The sequence below is a fragment of the Rhipicephalus microplus genome, chromosome 5 (genome assembly GCF_043290135.1).
Source record: "Rhipicephalus microplus isolate Deutch F79 chromosome 5, USDA_Rmic, whole genome shotgun sequence".
NCBI classification, from domain to species: Eukaryota; Metazoa; Arthropoda; class Arachnida; order Ixodida; family Ixodidae; genus Rhipicephalus; species Rhipicephalus microplus.
Window position 1 is genome coordinate 33,316,532 of NC_134704.1, and position 24,006 is coordinate 33,340,537.

Below are 24,006 nucleotides of genomic sequence, written 5' to 3' on the forward strand. Positions count from 1 at the left end.
AAAATCCGGGAGACTTGGCAGGTATGAAACAGGGTCGTTAGTATAAGGCCCTACATCAGGTTCAGTACATCCAACAGGCACAGTATTTGCAGTCATAAACTGGTTGATCCTTCTCGTCAATGTATGCACTTGAACAAAATTCTGAAATCAGGGCAGCAGGATGACGACAGATGGAAAGCACACACAGCCGTTTTATGTCTGTTCTATTTTTCTCTACTACATACAGCTCCACGAAGTATCAGTGAAGTAGCCCAAGAACGAGTTATAGTTTGCGAGCGAGAAAACTCTGCCCCCTTAACTTTTATACAATGCAGAACTTGCGACGTCTCTCTGACAAGCTGGATGTAAGGTATGCGCAACTTTTATTCAACATTGCAAGACGCCACGACTACCCCCTAAAGTTATCGTTAACATCACACAGTGCGAAGGTATGCAAAGGAACTACGCTAATGAAGTTGGCGGAGGTAAGACAAGAGATATTCTCTTATATTTTATGCGTTTGAGAAGTCCAGTATGCTCACACTCCAGCGTCATCTGCAACAAACACAATTCTGAATGCATTTGCTTACCTTCTTCCAAAGAGAGATCAGTAGGCTCCTCCACTGTCGTAACCGTGCTAGTGGTCGCAGCCTGTGCACTGTCCTTGAACAAGATCTGAGGTGAATAACAATTATAGAAAGAATGAAATCAAGTCAACAACATCAAAAGACAACAATGTTTGTCAAGCTCGTTCAGTGGGATGTAGATATATCTCCAACGAGTACAATGCACAGCGCCATTGTTTTGAGACATGAAGCTATTGTAGAAAAATGCGTACACCAGGTATGAAGGCCTTGAGATCGGGGAGATTCTCGTAAAAGCTGCGAGACTCTTCGTCTTCCCACAACGAGCTGCTTCCGTCCAGCTGCAAAACAACATTGACTTACTGTAAATATTATTCAAGAGCTATGGCACTCGGATGCGAGAACGCCACTCCAGTGGCCCTCACCTCTCCACCCTTGAACCTATTGTGGACGTCGAGAGTTGCGGCGTCGGTCTCCATTGTAGAAATTTCTAGGACAAAAACAAAGAAAGTAAATAAGCAAAGCCAGAATCAACCTTTGTTACTTTTTTTTCTTGCTGCTTAGCAAACACGTGACGGCTTACCTTCGAGTGGCAAGTTTGGAACATCTTCGTCTAAAACATCCTGAAATTGATTTTTGCATCATGTAAAGCAAATGTACAAAAAACGTTTTGTCCACCCGAACTAAAAGAAGGGTAGTAGAATTGGGATAAATAGTGTTCAAGCACACTGTAAAACCGAGATGCAAGCTATAGTGAAACCATTTTCAAATCGGGAAGAATTGTAACATGAAAGCATACACATAAGCCACGACAACAAATAATGCATTACTTCAGTCCCTCATAAAAATAAACATGTACACATTTTGAAGTTTCCTTTGAGAAAAGCGGCAAAATTCTTATGTAAGAATGCACATTTTAACTAAATGTCAGCGTTATTGCAGAAACTATTGTCCTAACACCGTCAGTGAGCATAAAGCATAAATATCCATCCCTTCATTGAAACTAGTGATTTGTATGATGATATAATGCCAGAAGGGCAAAAAAATATCAGTACTTTTCAATAGGAAATGTAGCAATACCCCAAAAGATAGAAACTTGCTTTATTCACGAGTTAAATAGGCCTGACACTGCATCTTAACATGTTTACTATTAACAAGCACTGAAAAATCGAGGACCTCTTTCCTATTGGATAAATGGGGCAAGCGAATCTTGGCATGTGCATGTCTGATGTACTACTTTTCTTTCTATCACATAGCACAATGCCATGTGGTAGAAACCTTTTAACTTTCTCCTTCCGCTCCATTGCTGAGAATTGGACCTTCATCCCTGTGCTTAGAGCGCGACACTTCACCTGCCACAGGCATTGACAGTCGCGTGTTCATATCCAGGCAGCATTGAAATATAGCAACATGTCACGTCGATAAAAGATCAGATTGCGATATCAGAAATGCCTGACTGCTGATAAGCCCATGATCGAGAGAGCTTTAATTATTGGAAAAGTGTGCATACGAACACACATTTCACCAGTGCACCTTTGAGGGCTATATTTCTATACCTTTGCTAGCGCAAGGTTTTCTACGAACACCACCACCATCTAAATGTGAGAGTTATAAAGGGGTTTTCTGGGCAATCTCTGTGATATCAGAGTTGAGGCAATGGCTTAGTCAGAGTCGGTATTTCATCAAACTCTCTCTCTCTGTGTTTTTTTTTTTTATTTTAAGACGTACGTTGCCCGGGCTCAGTAGCCTAAGGGCAGAGTGGCTGTGCCAAACAAATTCGCACATCATTTGCCAGAAGCACACACAATGGGAATGAGCAGAGAGTGTTGACATACTGCGAACTGCTGAGTTCCGGAGAGCAGCTTTTGGAAGGCCACGTGAGCAGCTTCGCACTTCTCCTTCTGCTCTCCGCTAAGCTCCCCTTTGGTTTGGAGCACACGCCGATTGTGCGCCTCGATGCCCCGAAGATTCTGGTGGTCACGCAGCAGGTGTCGGCACAGTGACCGGTAGTACTCGCGTAAGATGCTCAGAAGGCTCTTCTGCTTGTCTGGCGTCAAAAGCTGCAATCGAAAGCATCCCATGTAACAGCACATGCATTTGATATAGCACACTGATGTGCAAACGCAAATTATACTATCAAATTATACAATAAGAAAAATGCCACATGAAGCTAATAGAAAAATGAAGTCAAGGAAAGTTCAATAAAAATTAACTGCGTATCTTTGATAACACGGAAAGGGAAATTATTGTTTAATGAAAGACAGCATGCAACAAATAGAAGCCACACCTACAACACTCTGAACTACCCTTCATTTTTATGCGGAAAGTACAATATTGCTGAAAGTACATTGCCAATACCATCTTAAAAAGCAGTGTTGGTGCGTATTTCAGTTACTGAGTATACTATGCTACACAGTAGGAGCATAATGGTTTCCAAAAGTGTCACATGTTTCAAGTAAAACACTAGAGAATAATTGCACGGCAGAAGCTATTACTAAGCTCAACTATATCAACATGTGCAGAGAGACTAACCGTCCCAGAGGCTCTGTCAGGAACACAACTTTACGGAACAACAAAGAAAAACATTATCAGGCACTTACGTCGCTCACTGGGACGTCCCGAATGTACTTCTGAGCAAGGATGCGAATCCTGCGAGGAACCAATCCAGCGAAGTCCTCACCACAGTGCTTGCAGAAGCTGATCAGTATGTTTAAATTATTGTGCTCCTCACGGTCGCTACTTGTTAGAAATGTCAGCAAGTTTCTTAGCACAGGAAGGCCTTCCTTTTGGGTAAACACTCCGCAGGCAAGCAGCTGCAAGTGTAAGAGAAAAGAGACCATCACATCAACACAATCATTCTTTCAGCAACAACCAGTGCGGCTTATGTGTTTTCTAAGCTGACACATTAAGGGTCAAGAAGAAACACATAATAACAGGTAATATAGTGCAATTGTTATGTGACTTGTACGGACAGCCAACGACACTATATCAGCGGATCTCGTGAATTTCCACAAACATCTACGTAAACAATCCATATAAACTGCATAAAAAAATCCATAACCGTAAACATGATCATCAGCTTAAACATGACCAAATCTTGAAGTGCATGAGAGTCAGCCACAAAAAACCTACTGTATCCCATTTCACCGATGACATACAGGCATGTAATGGGAGAGTACAAGTGCATAGATTTCTTTAAACCATTTTCAGGTAGTGAAAAAGAACAGCTCCATTGAAAAGCGTGGATTTGAAATAATAAAAGCAACCAGAACATGTAGGCAAAATCTGTGTGCTACGTTAGTCCAAAGAAAAGCCTGTATTCATATAAGCTAATTTATAGATACCATTCACTTATATAGCTGTAATATGGTCATAACTGAGCACAATGAGGGTCGAGTTTTGTTGTGATTGGCTTCTCTGGGAAAGCCGCAGAGGAGAATCAATTAAAGTAAAGAAAGTTCCATCCAGATGAAGCTTAATCATGATTGGAAGTGTCTCATGTGATTAAGCATATGGGTCATGAAATTAAATCATGCAATGAATTTCGAATTCAGTAATTTCAGCCATTTTATGCACGAGTAATGTCTCAGCTCATTGTTCAGTTCACCAAATAAAGTTTACACAGTTGATAGTTGGTTCATGGGGTTTAACATCACATAGCGACTTGAACGTGCGTTTTTCGTATCAGCCGATAAGCAACATACCAAGTAACCGTGGCAGCCTATAAAGTTGACGCACTCAAGTGAATGCATAAGAATGAAAATCACGAAAAAAATGGGGGAGGGGGAGGGAAGAAAGAGAAACTGACCTCAGCAAAGAATCTCAAGTCCACTCTGATCTTACTCAGATTGGTAGCCTGAAACAGATAACATGTGGTAAGTAAACACACACGGTATAACATTTCATAGCTACAATAGAGCCCAAACAAACACTGCGTCCCGAATAATAACAGCTTTGACTGAACTACTCTGAATGCAGTTACGCTGTGCACCCACTTTACACCTACTTTCCACAGTATCTGTGCAGTTGTGGCACTGCAATGGTACAACAAGGTATGAGAAGCGAGCCCCCACCTGTAAGTACTGCATTTATATACACGAGTATAGTTGTAAGATACATACCGACGAAAGGATTTGTGAGGTAAGATATTAATGAGAGCAGGTGTGTTCAAGATGCAAAAAAACTTGGGTAGAGTACAAGCTTGCTGCAGGCTATTCTAGCACCAACCTTGTCATCCTTCTTTAGAGGGAGTGCCTTGAGCCAGTTCTCGAGCAGCTGTGTCGAAAACTCTGCATATCGCTGGTGCAGAGATGAGCACACAATTATGGCTGTTTGTATGTCGGACATCTGAAAAAAGAAAATATAGGAGAGAGTCATACAACAGCAGTAAAAAAAATTCTTTGTGTTCCATAAAAACCTACAACTGTGCGGTACAGCATTCTTCTGTAGAAAATTCAGAAGTAATGATGAATAAGCTAAACATAAAAATAGCTAAAGTTGATAGTTTCCAATGAGAAATATATGCTTCTTGAATGGTATGACCACAGAAAACTTTTGTTATCAGCTAACTATATTAACCATTACTGAATCCAAATGTGGCTTTCATTTAAAGGGAACCACAGCAAAATATTACCACTGCGCAAAATCTTAATGCCAGCAACCGAACTTTTCATCATGAGAGTCACGTTACACCAGCTACAAATTGGACATTAGTGTAGCAGGCAATGACACAAGTACCGCTTAGCTTTGAACCTACCTTCAGTTTGGCCTCCACTATGGCAGCCGCCTGAAAGAAACATACGACAAGTAATGCATCGCATCTCACTGCCAAGTCAGTTGCTCAACAGCACTCTAAACATAGTTGCACCCTTTCAGGAGTATTTTTATCATGCACCCTTGAAGAAGTATATTGTTGTATAGACTCTGGCAAGTGTTTTTGCCACAACCATCTGGCTTGCTTGCATTTCATTTCTTAAAAACATTGTGCTTGCTGCTTTCCTGCCAATATCGCTAAGTCACGCTGATTGTATCTACACCAATCATGACCTAAATGTAAGGGAGCATGGTATTAAAGCAAGAAAAGTGATGCAGGAAACAGCGATTATTGGGTGTGACAGAGGTAACCTTTACAGGGTATAAACTGATTTCAGAGTGCACAAAATCATCGCCGGTGTGCCATACCACTTCACTGATGTACTTGGTCAGATTCAGGCCAGCCATGTCCTTCAGGAGAGAGTCTCTCTGAGCTTCCGAGATAGTTTTCTGCATGAAAGATACCTCGTAAGCACCAGTTTCAAGCAAGTCAGACCAACAGTGCTTACCAGTTTCTTTACAAACGCAGTGTTTTTCCGAAGATTGGAGTCTAGCCTGCTGAAGAATGCCTCCTCTGGACGATTGCCTACGATTTCAAGAGACCAATTCTATCAGCCATAAAGCCTAACCTAGCGCCATATTTCATACAAAAAGCTCTTTAATGTGACCCCAAACAATGGTACGCGAGTGCTTTCACATACTTCTTTTTAGATATCCATCACGGTCACCAGAAATGTCAAACGCGCGACTTCGAGCTAAGCAGTACAACACCAGAGCAGCTGGGCTGCCATGAAAGATGCAATTTCACTGTATGAATGATGGACAATTCAGCTATTAATTAGTGGTGAACAAGAAAAATTTGTCTATAGAAGGGTACAAAATTTTGGTTATCGTGGCAAGAGTGTCAAATATTGAGTATTTGCACAACCAAAACATTTATGATGTAGGTTTCGTATCTGCTTTTTATTAAAAAATTTATGGCACTTAGTGCAAACTAGTAGGGATAGGAAAAGGGAAAAAATGCAATAAGGCTAAAAATGATGTAAGAAATTGATTAAAAATTTCAGAAAACGCATCATAACCCCCATGACGACCAACAGGTACGGTCAATGTGTATGCCCTCACAACTCACAGGCATACACATAAGACGCAGAAACTAGAACTAAATTCTTCAATTAACAGTGTGATTGCCACTGTACTGATGTAGATATCACTATTTCTAATGTAAATGGCTTGCACCAACATGAATTTCATGCTTTTACTTCGTGCCACAGAACAACTAGCCATACTTTCTGCACAAACTTGCATCTACTTCAAATTTCCAGTCCTGCTCCAAGTTTTGTCATACTAAGCCAGATGAAAACAACTGGGGCTTCAGTTATAAACAGACACCCTTACCGGATGCTGCCAAGTTCTTGCTCCGGAGTTCTGATTTGAAGTTGAGTCTCTCTTGAATTTCCATCACATACGCATCAAGGATAGCCTGGAAGTAACATGTAAGGACAAGTTTTCACAAACCGCTCAAAGATTACATCAGATGCACTTCACTTACCTTTTCACTTTCTTCTACGGTGGCAGCATTGTCCTGCAATTCAAGATATGAAGGTGAAAGCACAGAGAATTGATATAGAAAGATGAACATATTTTCCTGCAGTGGTAAAACACTTTTAATGTCAGCCAGCAAGACCTTCCGTTTCACAGTGGTTTGTTCTGATGGCAGGAAACCACTAAGACAAAACATCTCAGACAGCACTGCACGATTAGATGTGATATATAGCTGATAAAGGTCAAAACGCTGTGTTTCATTGATTAGAGTTGTGTTACAGCAAGACCAATACACACGCAAACAAATATGCAACCATTTAGATGCCCATTCATCGAATCACAAGAAGAAAAAAGAAATTGTTGAAAAGTGCCTGTACTGACTATTTAACCGGGTCTCACAACAAACGTTATCCTTACTTCCACTGTACTGAGTGCCACTTCTTCCGATGGCTCCTCTGGGGGCAGACTGTCGGCCCGTTTCGACACCTTGTCAGCGGAGTTGTCATTGGCAGAGATGATGTCATTTTCTGGGAGCAGAGACAAAACATGTGCACGTTAGGCCGTGTGGGCTAGCAAGACAAACGCGGCAATGCGCCTGCAAACCTACGATGCGGTCTACACTACCTCGTTTAGAATCGCCGCCGTCACCGGGCGGAACGTTATTACTGCACGGAACAGCACATTTCTGGTCACTCTTCTCAGCTTGCAAAGTCCTGGCTTGCACTCGCCGACCTCTCTCCTCCCGTTCTCTGCGCCAGCTCTTGCCTTTGACTTCCGTTTTCTTCTCCGAGTCCTGTAAACCAGCGTAAAAATAGAAAAAAAAAAGTAGGTGAGGCGTGCTCAGGTACAAATGGCGAGTTTCTTCTTTATCGTCCTCGCTGCGGTCAGCCTAGCCGAAAAAAGAAACAAAACTGCATCCTCTTTTTCTTGGAAGCAAGAAAACGTTGTTGGAAGTGCGTGTACATTAAACTCACCATTAGCGGATGTTGGTTTATCCGTTAGCAGCGCCGAACGTGCAAAACAATCAGTTAAGGCGCACAGCCACGAGGTCACACCGATCGCACTGTTTACACTGCTCCGCCAACTCAGCCACAAGATGCTAACACGATCCTACAAGATGTGGTGCTCACGCAATTGATGCGGCCGCTGTGCGCTGCTCTCGGTTTGCTGCAGAAGACCATGCCGAAGGCGAAGTAAATGTCGCGGCGTGGGATGTTGTTACCGCTTGTCGTGCAAAAACTCCTACGTGGAGGGAGAACGTCGACGCACACAATTAAACGATGCGCGCGTTCTCACTAAACCCTACGATAAGCGTGCGTTAAGGTCTACACCATGTGTCGACGGTAGATCACATTCCGAGGTGTTTTACACCGGTATTTGTGCGGACGTTTCAAGTCGCATTTGGCCACAGTTCGTGGGGGAACACTTTATCGCACTCTGAAACGATCATGCTCGCACATCAACACACAACCATGTTTTCGAAACCAAGCCACCTGGCGTGCGTTCTGAACATCTAATAATAAAAAAAACTGTGCTGTGATAAGGCTTGAGTATAATTTGTTGTAAGCTACACGTCCGTCAGGCTACTATAAACATTAATGTAACATAATGTTTGAATTTAGCGACATGCTTCAGTGTCTTTTAACTACAACCAACTTTCGCTTTCTCACAGGGGACGCTCGTGACGATCCGCAAAAAAGGCGCGCAAAGACGGAGGTGTGTTTCGTAGTTGCTTAGGTGGCTTTGAGAACGCGGCAAACGTAAATGACAGGCTTTGTCTCTTGACTTGAGTAGACTGCAAGCTACCTGCGCAATGGATGGTGAGTGAATTCAGCAGTACTCGAGTTTACGAGCGTTTTTGTGACTCTCTGACTGATCCTGTCTCCGATTCAACAGATGCCGAGTTGGACATCGACGCCCTCGATGAACTTCTCGGACAAGAGCTTATGGAAGCGGGCGAAGATCAAGGTCCCTCAAAGACGATAAGCGACCAGGATACTTCCGCTCGAAAAGGCGAAGATGGACCATCCTCTACTGCGGCCATCGAAAAGCAACTACGAGAAATGCAAGAAAAGATGGAGATGCTTCGTCGGCAGCTCGAAGCCCAGAAATCGTCTCAGCCTTCCAAACCAAAAGACGATTCTGTGAGCAAGCCCAGTGGTAGCGGAAGCAGCTCATTACCCACGCGAAAGCCACTGAAACTCGTGGAGGAAGATATATTCGGCGCGGCTAAAGATAATGGTAGGAACGGGGAAACTTCTTTGGAGAAGAGTGTCGTACATTCCGGCGACACCGACTCGTCGGATGACGAGAAACGTTACCCGACCGAGGTAGGGCTGAGCAAAATGGGCAAAAGCATCAAGAGAAACCTCGAAGAACGAAAATTGTCCGGCTTTTCGTCACGGCCACCTGCTGACACGTGTAAGACAGCGGTGTTTATTTATAAAGCTGTATTGTACCACATCTCGTATTCTTGTATTTCTAGGGAAAGACAATAAGCGCAAAGGCACGCTTCTCACAGATGGCCTTGATGGAAACGGAGTGAGAGACCCCTACTCTGGCATACGTATCATGTGAGTTCATATCTAAGCGAACACCTCCATTAACTGATGTCTAAGCCAATAGCTTATAACACCGGTGGATGTTTAGTGATGAGATGGTCTTTGGGAACTGTCGGTTTACACCGAATGGTTTATCTACTATCTCCAACCTGTTTCTTCGAAACCAACCGTATACAACCATATCTTGCAACACTTTTATTTGCATTTTTCGATGCAGACGAGGGTCCCAGAAGTATAAGTACTGAGAGCGAGACCCGCATTAGGATTTATTCCAAAATCGAACCGCTCCAGAACCGGCAGAAAGAGCATGTGTTGCTGACAGGTAAAAATGGGTTGAAAGGTGAAATGAAATAGGGATACAATAAGTGCAATGCAATACATTAAAGATATACAAACAGAAACCAGGAAAAAGAATCCTGAACGTAACATATCACGTATTGTGTAGAACTTATACTCTTATAAATCTAATTTATTCATCGCACAGCACAGAAAGACAAAATGCGTCAGTGTTGTCTAGTGCCTTTGCGAAAAAAGTATTGCATGTAAAATGTCATGATCGCATTCAAGCTGGTCCGTCATAGTGGAACAGTGTTTATGATGCTCCACTGCTGACCAGGTCGCGGGTTCAATTTCAGCCAGGGCGGGCGCATTTCAGTGAAGGCGAAATGCTAGAGGCCCGCGTACTATGCAATGCCAATGCAGTTAATGAATACCAAAACAGTCTAAATTTTTGGAGCCATCCACTATGGTGTCTCATAATCATATCGTGCTTTTGAAACGTTAAATATTAGTATTATTATACATTCAACCTGAGAGTGAAATGCAATTAGGCTTATTGAGAAACAAGAAAATTGAAATGTACATGTGTATTAAATATTCCAGTCTGTTTAATTATCCTAGCACCTCTACACTGAAACATTTTACATTTTAAATACTTCAACAGCGCTAGAAACAGGACACCAGACTAGAAGAATACAGGACGATTGCAGCACTTTTTAAACTGTCTTACAAGCTAGCCCCCCCTCCCAGAATCTCCAGCATTTTACATGTGCTACCTGAAGATTTAAGACTGTACAAAGCTATATAATGAGCTGAAATTTTATTGCTATAATGCCTTCTATAATGCCACGTTATGTTAAATATTTTTTGCTTATGTACGCAACCCTACAGCTCTCTTTGAAAATAGGCATCACAATAGTTGAATATTATCTGACAACTCAGTCGAATTGTCTGGACTGAAGCAAGTTTTATTTGCTGAGCCATGTATGCTGAGACCACGGTTGCACTTTCAGACGACCTCTGGTGGAATCGACGGTCATGGAAGCTCGGATGACTGGAAGAAAAATGGTCAAGATGTCCATGGTGCCCAGTTTTGTTCAACAGAAAAAGATAGAGGTCGACTGGGTTACAATGGGTGTGCTAGTCAACAAATCACCACCAAAGACATCCAAAAATGTCAGTGTAACTCACTCTCGCATATGTGCCTTTATTGTTGCCGCTAGTTCATTTCAGTTTAATTTGTCAACGTGCTACTGTGAATTCATAGGCAAGTTGATGAGAATGACATCAGAAAGGTATGATGCAAGGCAATGTTTAATAAACATGGCCACAATACTTTAGTACTGAGTTAGTGGGTACAAAACTAATATGCAAGAACCACACTGAAGCGTGTGGGACACTGGGGGCATGCCGTACTCTGTTTTGTGCATAAACTTAAGATATGGGGTCAAATTTCAAACCAGTTTTCTGCAAAGACTACCATTCAGTGCTGGGAACAAATTGCCAGCTGCTCTTGTAGACTCTTCTATGTGTCATCATGCTTAGGAGAGTCATTCTTTTGTTGAGTTGATAAAACATATTAAATCATAACAGCAACATAAACAAGACTCGAGCAAAGTGAAGCATCTGTCATCTTTCAAGTCTCCCATTTTGTGTTTGCATGCCGTTGTTAATATCTAACAGTGCTCACGCCCTTGTTTGTAAACGTGTAGCTCATCTATCGCTTATTTCACGTGATAGAAAACTCATCATCCCAAATTTGTTCTATTTATATGTATGTTTTGATGCCACCATTCGGTTTGGGCTCCGTAATATTTCAGCATGTCTGTGATGACACTATGGCACGCTCATCTCCTTATCAGAACTTATCGCATGAGATTATACCTTGCCAAACATCTAGAATATATACCATTATATTTTTGGATAGGTCTCATGTTGTATTGGTTTCTTAGCCTGAATGGTCTGTGGCTTTGTATCCGTCATCTACGTGGTCCTTAAATTTGTTTAATATCTAGCCATTGTATTAACATAAAACTAACTACTCAATAAATATAGGCAAAACTGTTTCTCTCGCCAGACCTATTCTGGAGAAAATAAATCTGCATTATCCAGTTAAGAGCAGAGGATGTAATTAGGTTCAGATACACGTGTCCATATAATACTAGTGAAAGTGTTTAATATTTATATATTAAAGTTTTCGGAGCCCTCCACTACGGCGTCTCTCATAATCAAAATGGTGGTTTTGGGACGTTAAACCCCACAAATCAATTTAATATTTATATTCTGGCATGTCTAGTGCAAGTTGCCTACGGGATAACACTGTTTTCTTTCACCATGCTAAATACTTTAGTCTTGCATGCTTTGTGACAAAATTGGTTTGTTCTTGCAGGGAAAGCCATTCTCCATATGGAAGTTGACGGATCTGCAAGACTGTGAAAACCTTGTGTGCATTTTCCTCTTTGGCGATGTGCATGAGAAACACTGGAAGACATCAATTGGCTCTGTAGTTGGTTTTCTAAACCCATCAGTCATGCCAAATAAGGATAGTTTTGTAAGTAGCTGTTCCCAGTTTTTCTTATGCAACTGCACGAAACTTTTGAATGACACAAAAGAAAAAATATAACTTTTCTCCACTTCTCTACGATGGCTAAATTCAGTGCATGCGTGGACGGAGTGTATGAACTGAATTAATAAGGTCAGGATGTCTGTGGTTGTAGATTCTTTTGGATTGCTAGACATTGATTAACAACTTATCAAGATGCTGCTATGCGCTTATAGTTGGCAACCTGCTTGATTGTGACCTGCACATTCGTCCTTTTGCATTACAAATGCTTCAGTTTGTTCATATCCATTCCGCAGAGCAGTCGAAAAGAAGTGTGCCTCAGTATAGACCACCCTGGCAAAGTGATGCTGATGGGAACATCCAAGGATTTTGGAACATGCAAAGGCAAAACCAGAGATAATCAACCCTGCACAAATGTAGTCAACCTGTATGTATTAATTTTCACTTGGTATAGTTAGTATATGTGGTGGGGAAGGGGATTGGGGTGTTGCTTATGAGCTTGGGTAATGTAAACAATGGTAAGCATTATAGGGAATAATGATAGGCCATGAGCCTCAGTTATAAATCTTTATAACGAATGGTCCCTTGATTCTAAACGTGAAGCAATATGACCTTGTATGGAAGCTTTCTTGGATAAACCACGTGGGCATCAGTGGCCCTCAGTTCTTTGATATACAATATCATGCACCAGATTTGCCTAGTGTTATCATGTTTCTTGAGATCATAGGCACACTGTACTCTCTATGTAACATCCTTTTCCAGCATTCACCTACTACGTAAAAAACATTTGTTATACAAATGATGTGTGAAGTTGCATACACCCTAAAATGCTTTTTATCAGTTATCCCTTAATACCTTAATGACACATATCAGTTTCATGACGTGCTGGGGTATGCATCACAGTTTAGTAAATCTTGGAATGATTGCATTGGATAATAACCTGAGAAGCTCGTTAGCCAAAAAATAGGAGCATATATGTTGCATTGGCTGATTATAGTTCATGCTATGCCTATCACACCCACAGTACTTCAAATGAAGAGCACAGATTAGTAGACTAGTGTCACGGAAGTGTTTGTGTTTTGTTCCTTTCTAATAAGAAATTCCTAGTTATGTGCAGTTTCTGCATGGGTGCTAATTGCAAGCAACTTTGTATCCGAGCGTAGTTTCTGTCAATTTTCGTATGACCTCATTATGGACAAAATTTTTTTCACCAGGTCAACTTGCCCATACTGCGTGTACCACATCAGAGCTGAGTACCGTAAGATGAGTTCCAAGCGAACTGACCTCCAGGCATCGTAAGTGTTCAACTTTATCCTTGTACGCTCATATTCTTTTTTCTGTTCTCGTCTGTGTTTTCACAAGATCGCTTGATAATTCTTTCGCTGATAGAGATTAGCCCTCATGGGCAACACATACAAGCTCACAATATACATCGGAAATTTTCCCAATGTCGTAGTAAGAGCGTGCTTCTGGTTATTGTGAAACAAAATTTTGGCCTCGGGTCAAAACGCAAAACTTTTTCAGTATTGACATAGGTGTCATGATTGTCAGCCCAACTTGTGTGCCCTGCAGGACAAAGGCTGCTCCAAGTTGTGTCCAATGCTCTTTCTGACAACTTCATTTTCTGAGTGCAAATTTCCTGACCTCACCACACTGCCAATTTCTCCTCTATCCTAAAGTGTGTTCTTTTTTTTTTTTGGCATCTGCACTCTTTACATTAAAAGACCACTTATAGACCATCTGTTTTATGTGTTACATCACTGTTCCATCTCTTTAACAACATGCATATTTTTTTTTTATGGTTCCTTCTGAGCCGGCTCGGAAAGTTTATAGCTCTGTTGCATAACAAGTGTATTCAAAAAAGCTTTGTTTTCACTTATTGTAACATCTGTTTAAAACATTCGAATGCACAAATTGGTCCTACTATTCAGTGAATGTCATAGCATAACGATCATTAGGGTATCTTAGTACAGTGAAGCATACTGCACCGATGTTAGGTTATTTTGATTACGTTCAATAAGACACAGCACAGACTTTGTGCAGTTTACAAAACAAAACAGAAGCCATTTGCAGCTTTACCTGCAAAAACTTGCGTGAGTGCTTTATTTTTTTGGCTGCAAAATGTAGATCAGGGAGTTAACTTGTAATTATATCTCTGTTCATAGGTGTCGGTTGTGTGCACTATCTCAATTTATTAAGGCTCACTGCAATGTATGCCTTTTGAGAGGCTTCGTGATCAGCTATAGTTCTCATTAAATGTAATCAATTGGTCCATCGCATATGAGACGTATTTGTTACCTTATGTCTCCAAACCGGTTGTAGCATTCTTGCGAGCCACCTATAAAAGGGACTGCTATGTCCAATCTGTTTCTTAGGTATTCTGGAGTTGCACCAAGCGGACTGAAGCAGAAAGTCCTCAAGAACAGCCAGGTCATCTACGGAGGCCAAATGTTCATGAATCCCACGTAAGTTTGTCGAGGCAAATGCGGAGATTTTCACCCATATTTGTTGTTGCAGAATTCATCACTGCATGTGTGTTCCAGAGATACAATAACTGTGTTCTCAAAACCCCATCACAAAAGTTTGACAGTTTAAGTGTGCTGAGTTAGCAGGAGTTATGGAAGCTGTCTACTTATGTAATTGTGGACTTGTATTTTTGTTTATCCACTTGTTTAATGAATAAACCTCTCTCGTATTCATGTCAGAGACATACATGGAGTCTTGGAATATGCATGCCATTTAATGCTGAATAATGTTAGCTTTGTTCTCGTTGCATCTCACCAAAGAATTCAGTTTTTGCCTTTGCTTGAAACTTCAGTTGGACCCCTGTATATTGGACATGAACTCAGTGCATCAGAAGTCTTCGCAATTAAGCATTTTCAATAAATGTTCCGCGGCACAAGGTACTCTCCTTGAGGTCTAAGCACTCGGCGCTTGTTTACAAACAAGCTACATTTTAGTTTTTAAAAAGCCAGATCTCTTAGATGTTAAAATCAACCAGAATTGACACAAAACAGCTAGGGATCAGAAGCTTCAGTTGTTGCTATTCAAAGTTGGTTTGAAACAGGATTATGGCATATAAACATGTACGCACAAAAAAAATGTTTTCATGCGGTGGCTCACCACATGCATAAAATTTACTATTTCAACATTACCTCACTGATTAGCATGAGGTGGTCTTGTAATCGATTTAGTAACTTCTAATTTATAGGAGATTTCCTTGATGTGATTACAGAAAACTTTCTTTTTACCTTTCATAAAATGCATTGGACAGCAATACTCAAAGTATGCCTTTATTGCAAATGAGTTGAATTTTAGGGATTCTTTGGCGGAAATATTTTAAATTGTTTTGAACTATTTTTTTATGCAGGCCACATCACCAATTATTCTTGATAGAAGCACGCTGTCTGCCTGGTTACACTGCTTCTCACGTTTATTTCACATCTCTTGCTCTTGTGATCTCCGCTCTCATACATGGAAGCTTTAAAACTACATGTTTCATGTTTGTGCAACATTGTTTCTTGGAGGACTGCTGCATAGAGTGCGTCTTGGTGGCATCTTACAGGCGAGAGGCAACAAAGACGCTTCGAACGAAAGACAAACTCATCCTAAGCAATCTCAAGGTTGCCAAACAAGCGGAGGAGCTCGAGAAGTCGTCGCGGCATGCCGCAGCAGAAGCCATCAAGTTGAGGCACCTCTCCTCGTCGGAGAACCAGGCCATCAACACAGTTGCATCCAAGTCAGACTTTCTGTAAGTGTGCCGACTTAATTATCTTTGTTTTTTTGCGTACTTGCATTTTTTTCTTGTTTGTTTTGCTTGATGTGGGTTTTTACCCCTAGTTAGAGTGAATGAAATCGTCTCTGTGCACGAGATGGTTGAATCAACGGTATTCTTCAGGCCACAGGAGAACTCCTTGATTATCTCAGAGAACTTGCTTTGAATACAACTTTTTTAACAGGAGTCAACGGTGGCCATTGTACCTAAAGCAACATCATGTAACGTTAGTAACTGTCAGAGATCCTTTAAGATGCTTTCTTGGCTGTGCAATCGGCATTCTGCTCACATGCTGCCCTTGGTCAAAGTTCCACCAACTCTGGGTATCAACTTCAGTGATGTAAACATCGTTTAACTGCCGCTATTTGCTAAACAGATTTCACTTTTGCCAGTGTTGTAGTGTAGGCTTGGGTGCTCTTAAGCCTTGTCCACTATGTTGCAACTGATATTGAGCAACCACTGTACATGCAGAGTTAAAGCTTTCTGGTATGGTCCTGACATTTCAGGGTGAAAATAAAATTTTCTTTGCTGCACCTGACATACTTTTATTGCGCAGGAGTAATTTAATTTCTCTTGTGGCTGCATAAGAATTTTTCGGTTGGTCTCATTTCAGGGGAAAGGCACTGTGCACTCCCAGCGCTGGCTCTCGTAACTTCCTTCGCCATGTGGTGCACGAGACAAACTCGACATCTGGTGATTTTTTTTTTTCTTTGCCACATTTAGTATTGCATGTCACCATAGCCTATAGTATTTTCGAGTTTACTATGCGAGCACTGTGAAAATAAACATTTGGAGTTTTTTTACTATGTTTATTATATTAATACGCAACTCCTGCATTCCGGTGTGTTTAGCTTTCTATCTTCCTTATTAACAGTTTTTACGTGCCACACTTTCAGTACTGTAAGTGGCGTAAGTATAGTGGTAATGTAAGAGCATGTAGGACATGTTTAGTACTAAGCCTCTGAACTGAGCCACTCCTATCATTTGTCTAACATGCAGCAGCGTCCTCAAAAAAGGAGATGGTGTCTATCACGGCAAAGGACCTTCTCAAGATGCACAATGGCAGCATGAAGTCACCCGTAGGTGCATCTCGTGACTCAAAGAGAACTGCTTCAACGTTACAAGCGAAGGGTTTGAGTGCTAGCAGCCCGATTGGCTCTGTTTCAATGCCATTGCCGAGGCTAACTGCATTGACTCCTTCTGAAATCGCTAAGGTGAGTTACTGCGGACTTGTAGTGTATTAGTCCATTGTCCCTTCAAATGCTGATTAAAGTTTAAACCACTGAAAATGAATGCTTACCATCTCTGTTGCCCTGTCAATGCGAGTTAAAACTATAAAATAAAGAACAGAGCCTATATATATATATATATATATATATATATATATATATATATATATATCCTGATGAAGGCCAGACTCTAGGCCGAAACGTCGAAATAAACCACGTTGTGACCGCTCACGGAGGATTTACTTGACTATATATATAGGTATATATGTATACATAATTTTGTCAAGGCAGGGGAGATACTGGATAGAAATTTAAAATCGCCTACCCTGAAATGTTAGCCTGGTTTATCGCTTTGCTCCATGTGTGAGGTGATGACAGTACATAGAATGATCGCATGCATACGAATAAGGTATATAGTCACAAATGCACGGAGGAGCTATTCATGAAGTAGGCCTCTTGCAGAGGGCTTGCCCATGCTGGTGGTAATCACTACAGCCCATCCATCAATTTTTGTATGCATAAAACATGTCTACCGTGTTCAAGAATTGCTGCTTTTTCCAATATTAGCAAGCTGCAAGAAAATGTTTCATCTGCAAAATGTTCACACAAGAATGTTTGTGATTGCCAAGAAAAAATATATTTGCCTCCTACTGTACTGCATCAGATGTATGAAACAAATATTTGCCATACCTCATGTCTATACTTTACAAAAAGAAAAATTCTTAGTACTGTAGTATTCAATATGCGAATCTCTTTTACGTCACCAATTGGTGTATTCAGGAATTTGAGTGCATGACTCGCACTGTGCGAGTCAAGTATTGACACAGATGCAGTACCTTGAACCAGAACTTGGCTTTCTTTCATTGTCTTTTCAGCTGAGGGCAGCAAAGAAGCTTAGTGCTCCTCTTGTGCGACAAGACCCTAATGCGGTGAAGAAGGACACCACATCCTCTGAAGTGCAAGCTAAGATACAAAGGAGGCTTGAAGAACCCGCCACATCGAGTAAGTACAGCTTTCATTTTGCAGACAGAATGAGATCAATCACGATTTCTACTACAACATGGCAATCATTCATTTGTAGCAGGAACTTTGGGTTACTGTTACAGTGAAGCCATGCCTTGCTCCGTGTTTTTGTGCGTAATTCACATCCCGTGAAGTGGTTGTTGCTGTTGTCGCGTGAGTTGCAATTATGATGGTATTTCTAGTTTAGTAGCCTTTCATTATGCAGGAATATGATTGCCCTATTTCATAATGATCAAATTGGTGCTTGTTCTTGCATTAATAAATGTATATCAGTTGCTCAAGAAGGCAGTTTGTTGGTAAGTCATTGGGGATAGCAGTCGACATTTCGCTGGATGTCAAGCAGTGGTGACAGTCTGTCACCACTAGGCCAAGCCAGTCACCTGAATGTCTAGCATAGCTTTATGGGCAGCTCACCTGATAGCTCATCTGTTCCAACACCTTTTCAGGCAAGGACGCCCGAGGTGATGAGTCTGTAGAAATGCCAGCAGCCAAAAGAAGCCGTCTGGGGCCAGCATTGACGAAAGAAGAAATGAAGAAGCTGCTTCGTCAGAAGTCATCTCACGCTCACCAAGTGGATGACGTAAGACTATCTCATGCCGGTGCCTATTGAAGGGTGTCTAATTTCAATAAGTAGCACTTAGCATTAAAATTTACAGCTACTTTGTGGGATCCGTGCTGATTTGAACGAGACATGGGACGTAGGCTTGGACAATTCTTATGGTTTCATTCTGTCTGGAGCTTTTCAGATCATATTGAGTTTTACGCAGAAGGCAGTTACTGTTTCCTCCTGTAGCTCCTTGTTGAATGGAAACATCACGCAGTAGCATCAGCTGAAAATTTTGCTAGTCATGCACATGCATATGCATATATTCATGGTAAAAGGACTGTATAACAATTTGACGTCTCATTGGCAAATTTCTTACGAAAGCGGTCACGGGGACATTGGAATGGGACAAAATGTTCCCATGTTCAAGAAGTTGTCAAACTTTCCAGGCATGGGCAGGGCTGTTCTTTTGGGCACAGCACAGTTTCATTACTATATGCAAGCCTCTTACGACTGACACTATAAGGCTCTCCTGTGACTGTTAGGAAATCCACTGTGTTGTTCACCTAAACGCAACTTTTGCCATGATATGTTTTCAGATTGAGCAGGAACAAGAGGAGCAGTACTTCAGTGTACTCGAGAAGAAGGAGCAGCTTGAAGAGAAGATGCTGTCTGTCACAGAAATACAGTGCAATGTGGTGTCCTGCAGAAAGGTGCGTCAATGTAAACTTCTCCGATCCCTTCGTTTTCAGCTACGAATAACTAATGTTATAAGGATCTCCGTAATGCTGTTTTTTTGTAGCTGTTGGTGATCAAACACTACACTACGGTGTTGGCCACGGGCTTGTAATTCCCTTGTCGCTCTCACTACATTTGTCATGCCATCATTGGTAAGCTTGTTGTCTGCCACATATGAAGGCTTGTGCGAATAGTCAGGTTCAAAGTGAATTCGAACCGAATAGTGATTTTAGTCAAATAATTTAGAATCAAATTTGAATACTATATGTGCCACATATCAAAGAAAAATAGGCATTTTTGTCATGAATTAACTAACTTGCAGAATATTTCTTAAAGTTGAAACAAGGCCTGTGCAAATGCCTTTTTTTTTTGCATCAAAAAAAGCGAAAATAGCTTTGAATAGTAGCACCATCTGACTTTCAGTAGAAAGCAAGTGACAGCCTGTAAAGTATATTACTTTTTAAAATTTGCTATACTTGGAGTATATAAGTCGGTATACCAAGCTCATAACCTAAAAAATAATTCTATGTAAGCGTAATATCCTCAGTTAACTTTGAAGTAAAACTTTATGGCAATGCAGGTTTCCCCTTGATACGTGTTTTCACGGCTTAGCAGTACTTCACTGCAGTGAAACCACCTTTATAGGGTGTCACAAACTGATTAATATGCCTCTATTCGTTCGTTTCGAATAATTCGAAATTTGCAATGAATTCGATTCGAAGGGAATTCGAATACTGCCATATTCGTTTGAATATTTCAAAGCATTCGAATATTCGCACAAGCCTACACATGTCTCATTGTTCTATAATTAGTGTGTCATAATTTCCTTCTTTGACTGGGCTGCTTCATCCCTGCAATCATTTGCATTATGCTTTAATTTTCACACTGGTCTTCTCCTAGTCGGGCCTTTAATCAGAAATTAGCATTTGTGAAATGTAGATGCATTCCTTCTTCTTGCAAGAAATAAGTGACAACAATTGTTAAGAAACTGTGTCCATTTCATCAAGTGTAAACTATCCAGGTCTCTTTTATACCTCAGACTGCTCATCGATATCAAATAAAAAAAAGCAGCTCTATGACCAAGTGCATTAACCTACTGGTATGCAAGCCACTTTTATTGGTGATCTTTACAACAGCAAATTCATACTGGCGTATTATTTGTAGTACTTGCCACTAAATTTCTTTGCATATCAGTACAATCTTCATCCACATTATATAATGCAACGTGTGCTTGTGTCTAGCATCACCGTCTCGCATTTCCATCCAGTTTAAGTGAAGTGTTCGTTTTTTATAGAGAGATAAGATATGAGAATGGCCGGAATGTGGAATATCTTTGCAATCTAGAACATCTTCGTAAAGTAGTCACAAATTCAAGCGTGATAATCAAGCCACGTGGTGGTGAATACATTTCATGCCGTCAGTTGGCATTGGGAACACTGAGCTGATGTGTTTAGAGTTATGATAACACCAAAGGTTTTATGATGAATCCTAATGGCATCTGGCCCTCCAGCACTGATGCAAAAAGCGCCAAGAGAAATTTGTCAGGAAGAGTTATGGAACAAAGTGCTAGAAGGCTTAATGGCTTTTGAAGTGCGAGATATGCCTATTAGTATTCAGTTTTAATCGCTACAGCATTCCTGCAATGTACATACAGACACTTTTCTTTTTGGCATCTAGCTGTGCATTATTGCGAGACACAGATCTGTTATTCCCAGTTAGCACATAGTTGAGAGGGGCTTCCGGCAGGTATCGAACAGTTTCCCAAAAGCCTCTGTGGAGCATTAAAATGCCTGAGAACTGTACTAGCAAGACTTGAGGGCTATTTCAAATATGGCAGTGGTGATTTGACTGTTTAATAAGCGTAGCAAAAAAGGCGTTAATCCGTTTTTTAGGAATTGCCCAATTTTTTGAACAACCTTGCAGTCCTTAGGGAGTCTGAAAAACTATATGCTGAGACTGTGCATATAATTGCTTTTCTCTTTGTCATCATGCAGTGCAACTACACCGCTCAGCAGGCATCCGACTTGTGCAAGAAGGAAAACCACGTCCTGAAACACCACAAGGCCATGAAGCGTTTCTTCCGCTGCAAGGACTGCAGTCATCGCACAGTCACCTTTGCCAGAGTTCCAGGCCACAGCTGCAGGTAAGTACTCTCGTGCTCAAATCATCTACGATAACTTCATGCAGCTGTGGGACGTTTTCATGAGGACAAAGACTTTAAAGTGATCGATCATCATTAAAACAAGAAATGGCACTTGGGAGTGAACATGTCTGCAACAAAGCAGTATGAATAAGTCATGCTGTGGAAGCGCTGGTCGCGGTGGTACCTTTTTCAGGACTTTAGTTGCTGCAGCTTTTTGTGCGGTTCATGAAAAGAGCAAATGGCACTCGCTGTCAACAGTCCATGCAAAGACATACATTTTTTCAGCAAATTAATTGTGCTTTACCAATTAGTTTATAGATTGATTTAATATACCAATACTTTCATCATTTGCTTAAGTGTATCAAGTTTAGCCCTTGTGAGTGCTATTTGCACGTTCCTACTGGTAAAATGTAAAATGCTTCATTTTTAATGGCTGTCTTGAGTGAATAAAAGTTGCGTACAACAATATTGCCCATTCTGATAGTATAATTGCAGATAGCGCTTACGTTTATAGCTGCCCACATTTTTAGTAAACACAGAAGCGTCCTGCCAACCCTGATTATGTGGCTTCTTTGCGGTTTTCGGGTGAATTTTGTGAAGAGGTACATATGTGTAATGTAATTGCTTTGTAATTGCCAAAGAAATACAAATCCTCTTTTCAAAACATCTGTTCTACTGATGTTTTCTGGTCAATGATTTCTGGTCAGTAGCATAAAAGTTTTTTCGCTAGTATTCAGATTGAACCAGTGCTGCTCAAGATGTATTTCATCAACAAGATGTTGAAACATTATTACTCCGATCTTATTTCGTGAAAAGTTTAGATGAACAGAATTTTAGCAAAAACTGCGTGTGCATTAAGTATACATACTACCCCAGCCTATATTGAGAGCACAGTGTTTACGAGTATGTTAACATCACATCTGTTTGACCTTCTTCCAGAAAATGCAATGGCTCCAATTATGAACGAACATCCATGGGAAAGGTATGGTGCCATGTTTTTCTCTTTATTCAGTGGAGTGCCTTTGCTCAAAAATTGTAATGCTCAATTAGCATGAATTGTGTGATCGTATAGAATTCGCACGTGGTCTTTCAATGTATTCGAAAACATTGCGTGCTCACTGAAGTTTTCCTGTTGAGTGCTGCAGCATTACAAAAAGACTTATACTGTGTTTAACGCATAACACAGTTTTTGTTGGTACTATCTATAGTTATGCAATGCGATGTTGTGCACTGTTTTCTCTCTGGCACCTTTGTTTGGTACAACCTTTATTTTTTTGTTCTCTACGCAAGCTTCACACGTTGCTGGTAAATTATGATAGGTATTTAGTTGTGTACAACTGACTTGTTTTTTTGTTTGTTTTTTTTTTTTTTTTTCAGCCAAAGCCTGGCCCCATGCTCGACAGCGAAAAATTATTGATTCGAGGGGAGGAGATCAAGTTCCTGAACAAGTGATCACGTTGACTTTTTCTATTATAAGTTCTTTTGCCATCCACACGGTAGTTTTGTTCACGCCATCACATGCCATCTTGTTTCCGCGGCCATTGTATCACGTCCTTTACAACGTCTGTCGTACAATGTCTTGTACATTTCGTTTTCGCGGCCATTGTATCCTGTCCTTTACAACGTCTATCGTAGAATGTCTTCGAGAATGATCGTGCACTGTTGTATGATATACTGCTCATCATGAAATCTTGTGTGCTACTTCATGCATTAATGACAGGCTGCAGATCATAATAGTGTTGACTGATGGAATAGCTCATATAAATTTTAGGTTGCATGACTTCTTCGCAAGTTTTACCAAGTCGTTTTACCCATTTACCTTGTACAGCTTGTACAACATAATAGAATTAATAAACATTGTATATACATAAACATTATGTGCAATTACTCTCTGTGTATATGGGCATTATGTCATTCATTATTAACGAATTAACAGATGACATAAGCCTTCACTCGACATCGTGTACTGTGTATGTTCATCTAATAACTGTGTTTTTTGATCAAGTTCACAAGCTCAAATGAGTTGAACATGGCTCATGTGAAAGAAAGTAGGTCTGCATTTCCTTTGAAGAATAGACCTCTAGCTCACATGGTGACCTCGAAAAACTTTTCTTTATTTTATTCTACTTGCTGCAGCATTTGTGTCGCAGGTACGTAACAGCTAAGTGATACAGTCGAAGTCTGCTTTTAATTTAAGTAGGCCGTTACACACAAGATGAAGCAGTCCCGTC

At 40.8% G+C, this 24,006-nt stretch overlaps 2 protein-coding genes across 5 annotated transcripts in view; one reads left to right on the forward strand and one right to left on the reverse strand.

Moving 5' to 3' along the window:
- Upf2 (UPF2 regulator of nonsense mediated mRNA decay) overlaps positions 1-8,409 on the reverse strand; it is a 29,593-nt gene extending 21,184 nt beyond the window's left edge. For 3 of the 4 annotated variants that reach the window (XM_075895166.1, XM_075895167.1, XM_075895165.1), the window contains exons 1-16: positions 8,051-8,409; positions 7,545-7,713; positions 7,338-7,447; positions 6,928-6,960; positions 6,774-6,858; positions 5,885-5,961; positions 5,745-5,825; positions 5,320-5,349; positions 4,791-4,910; positions 4,372-4,419; positions 3,164-3,376; positions 2,399-2,623; positions 1,147-1,186; positions 989-1,053; positions 818-904; positions 570-654 (exon numbers count right to left, since the gene is read on the reverse strand). In XM_075895166.1, the coding sequence (XP_075751281.1) occupies positions 570-654; positions 818-904; positions 989-1,053; positions 1,147-1,186; positions 2,399-2,623; positions 3,164-3,376; positions 4,372-4,419; positions 4,791-4,910; positions 5,320-5,349; positions 5,745-5,825; positions 5,885-5,961; positions 6,774-6,858; positions 6,928-6,960; positions 7,338-7,447; positions 7,545-7,713; positions 8,051-8,101 (1,519 nt within the window). In that variant the 5' untranslated portion in view covers positions 8,102-8,409. Of the gene's footprint in view, positions 1-569; positions 655-817; positions 905-988; positions 1,054-1,146; positions 1,187-2,398; positions 2,624-3,163; positions 3,377-4,371; positions 4,420-4,790; positions 4,911-5,319; positions 5,350-5,744; positions 5,826-5,884; positions 5,962-6,773; positions 6,859-6,927; positions 6,961-7,337; positions 7,448-7,544; positions 7,714-7,894 lie in introns of all 4 variants that reach the window. The other variant, XM_075895168.1, reaches the window with a different exon arrangement.
- A 159-nt stretch (positions 8,410-8,568) lies between these two features.
- Mcm10 (minichromosome maintenance 10 homolog) lies at positions 8,569-23,647 on the forward strand. The gene is made up of 17 exons (XM_075895171.1): positions 8,569-8,740; positions 8,817-9,341; positions 9,406-9,493; positions 10,774-10,936; positions 12,150-12,311; positions 12,620-12,750; positions 13,538-13,618; positions 14,699-14,788; positions 15,889-16,074; positions 16,712-16,791; positions 17,098-17,312; positions 18,203-18,329; positions 18,797-18,930; positions 19,494-19,607; positions 21,627-21,775; positions 22,715-22,757; positions 23,153-23,647. The coding sequence occupies exons 1-17, from the start codon at positions 8,734-8,736 to the stop codon at positions 23,225-23,227; spliced, it is 2,370 nt and encodes a 789-aa protein (XP_075751286.1). The 5' UTR covers positions 8,569-8,733; the 3' UTR covers positions 23,228-23,647.
- Positions 23,648-24,006: the final 359 nt, after the last annotated feature.

Excerpts from the sequence above, each read along its gene's own strand:
- Mcm10 (XM_075895171.1), top strand. Across the intron at positions 9,494-10,773 it reads TACTCTGGCATACGTATCAT|ACGACCTCTGGTGGAATCGA; the intron begins GTGAGTTCATAT and ends TTGCACTTTCAG. Across the intron at positions 16,792-17,097 it reads CGAGACAAACTCGACATCTG|CAGCGTCCTCAAAAAAGGAG; the intron begins GTGATTTTTTTT and ends TCTAACATGCAG.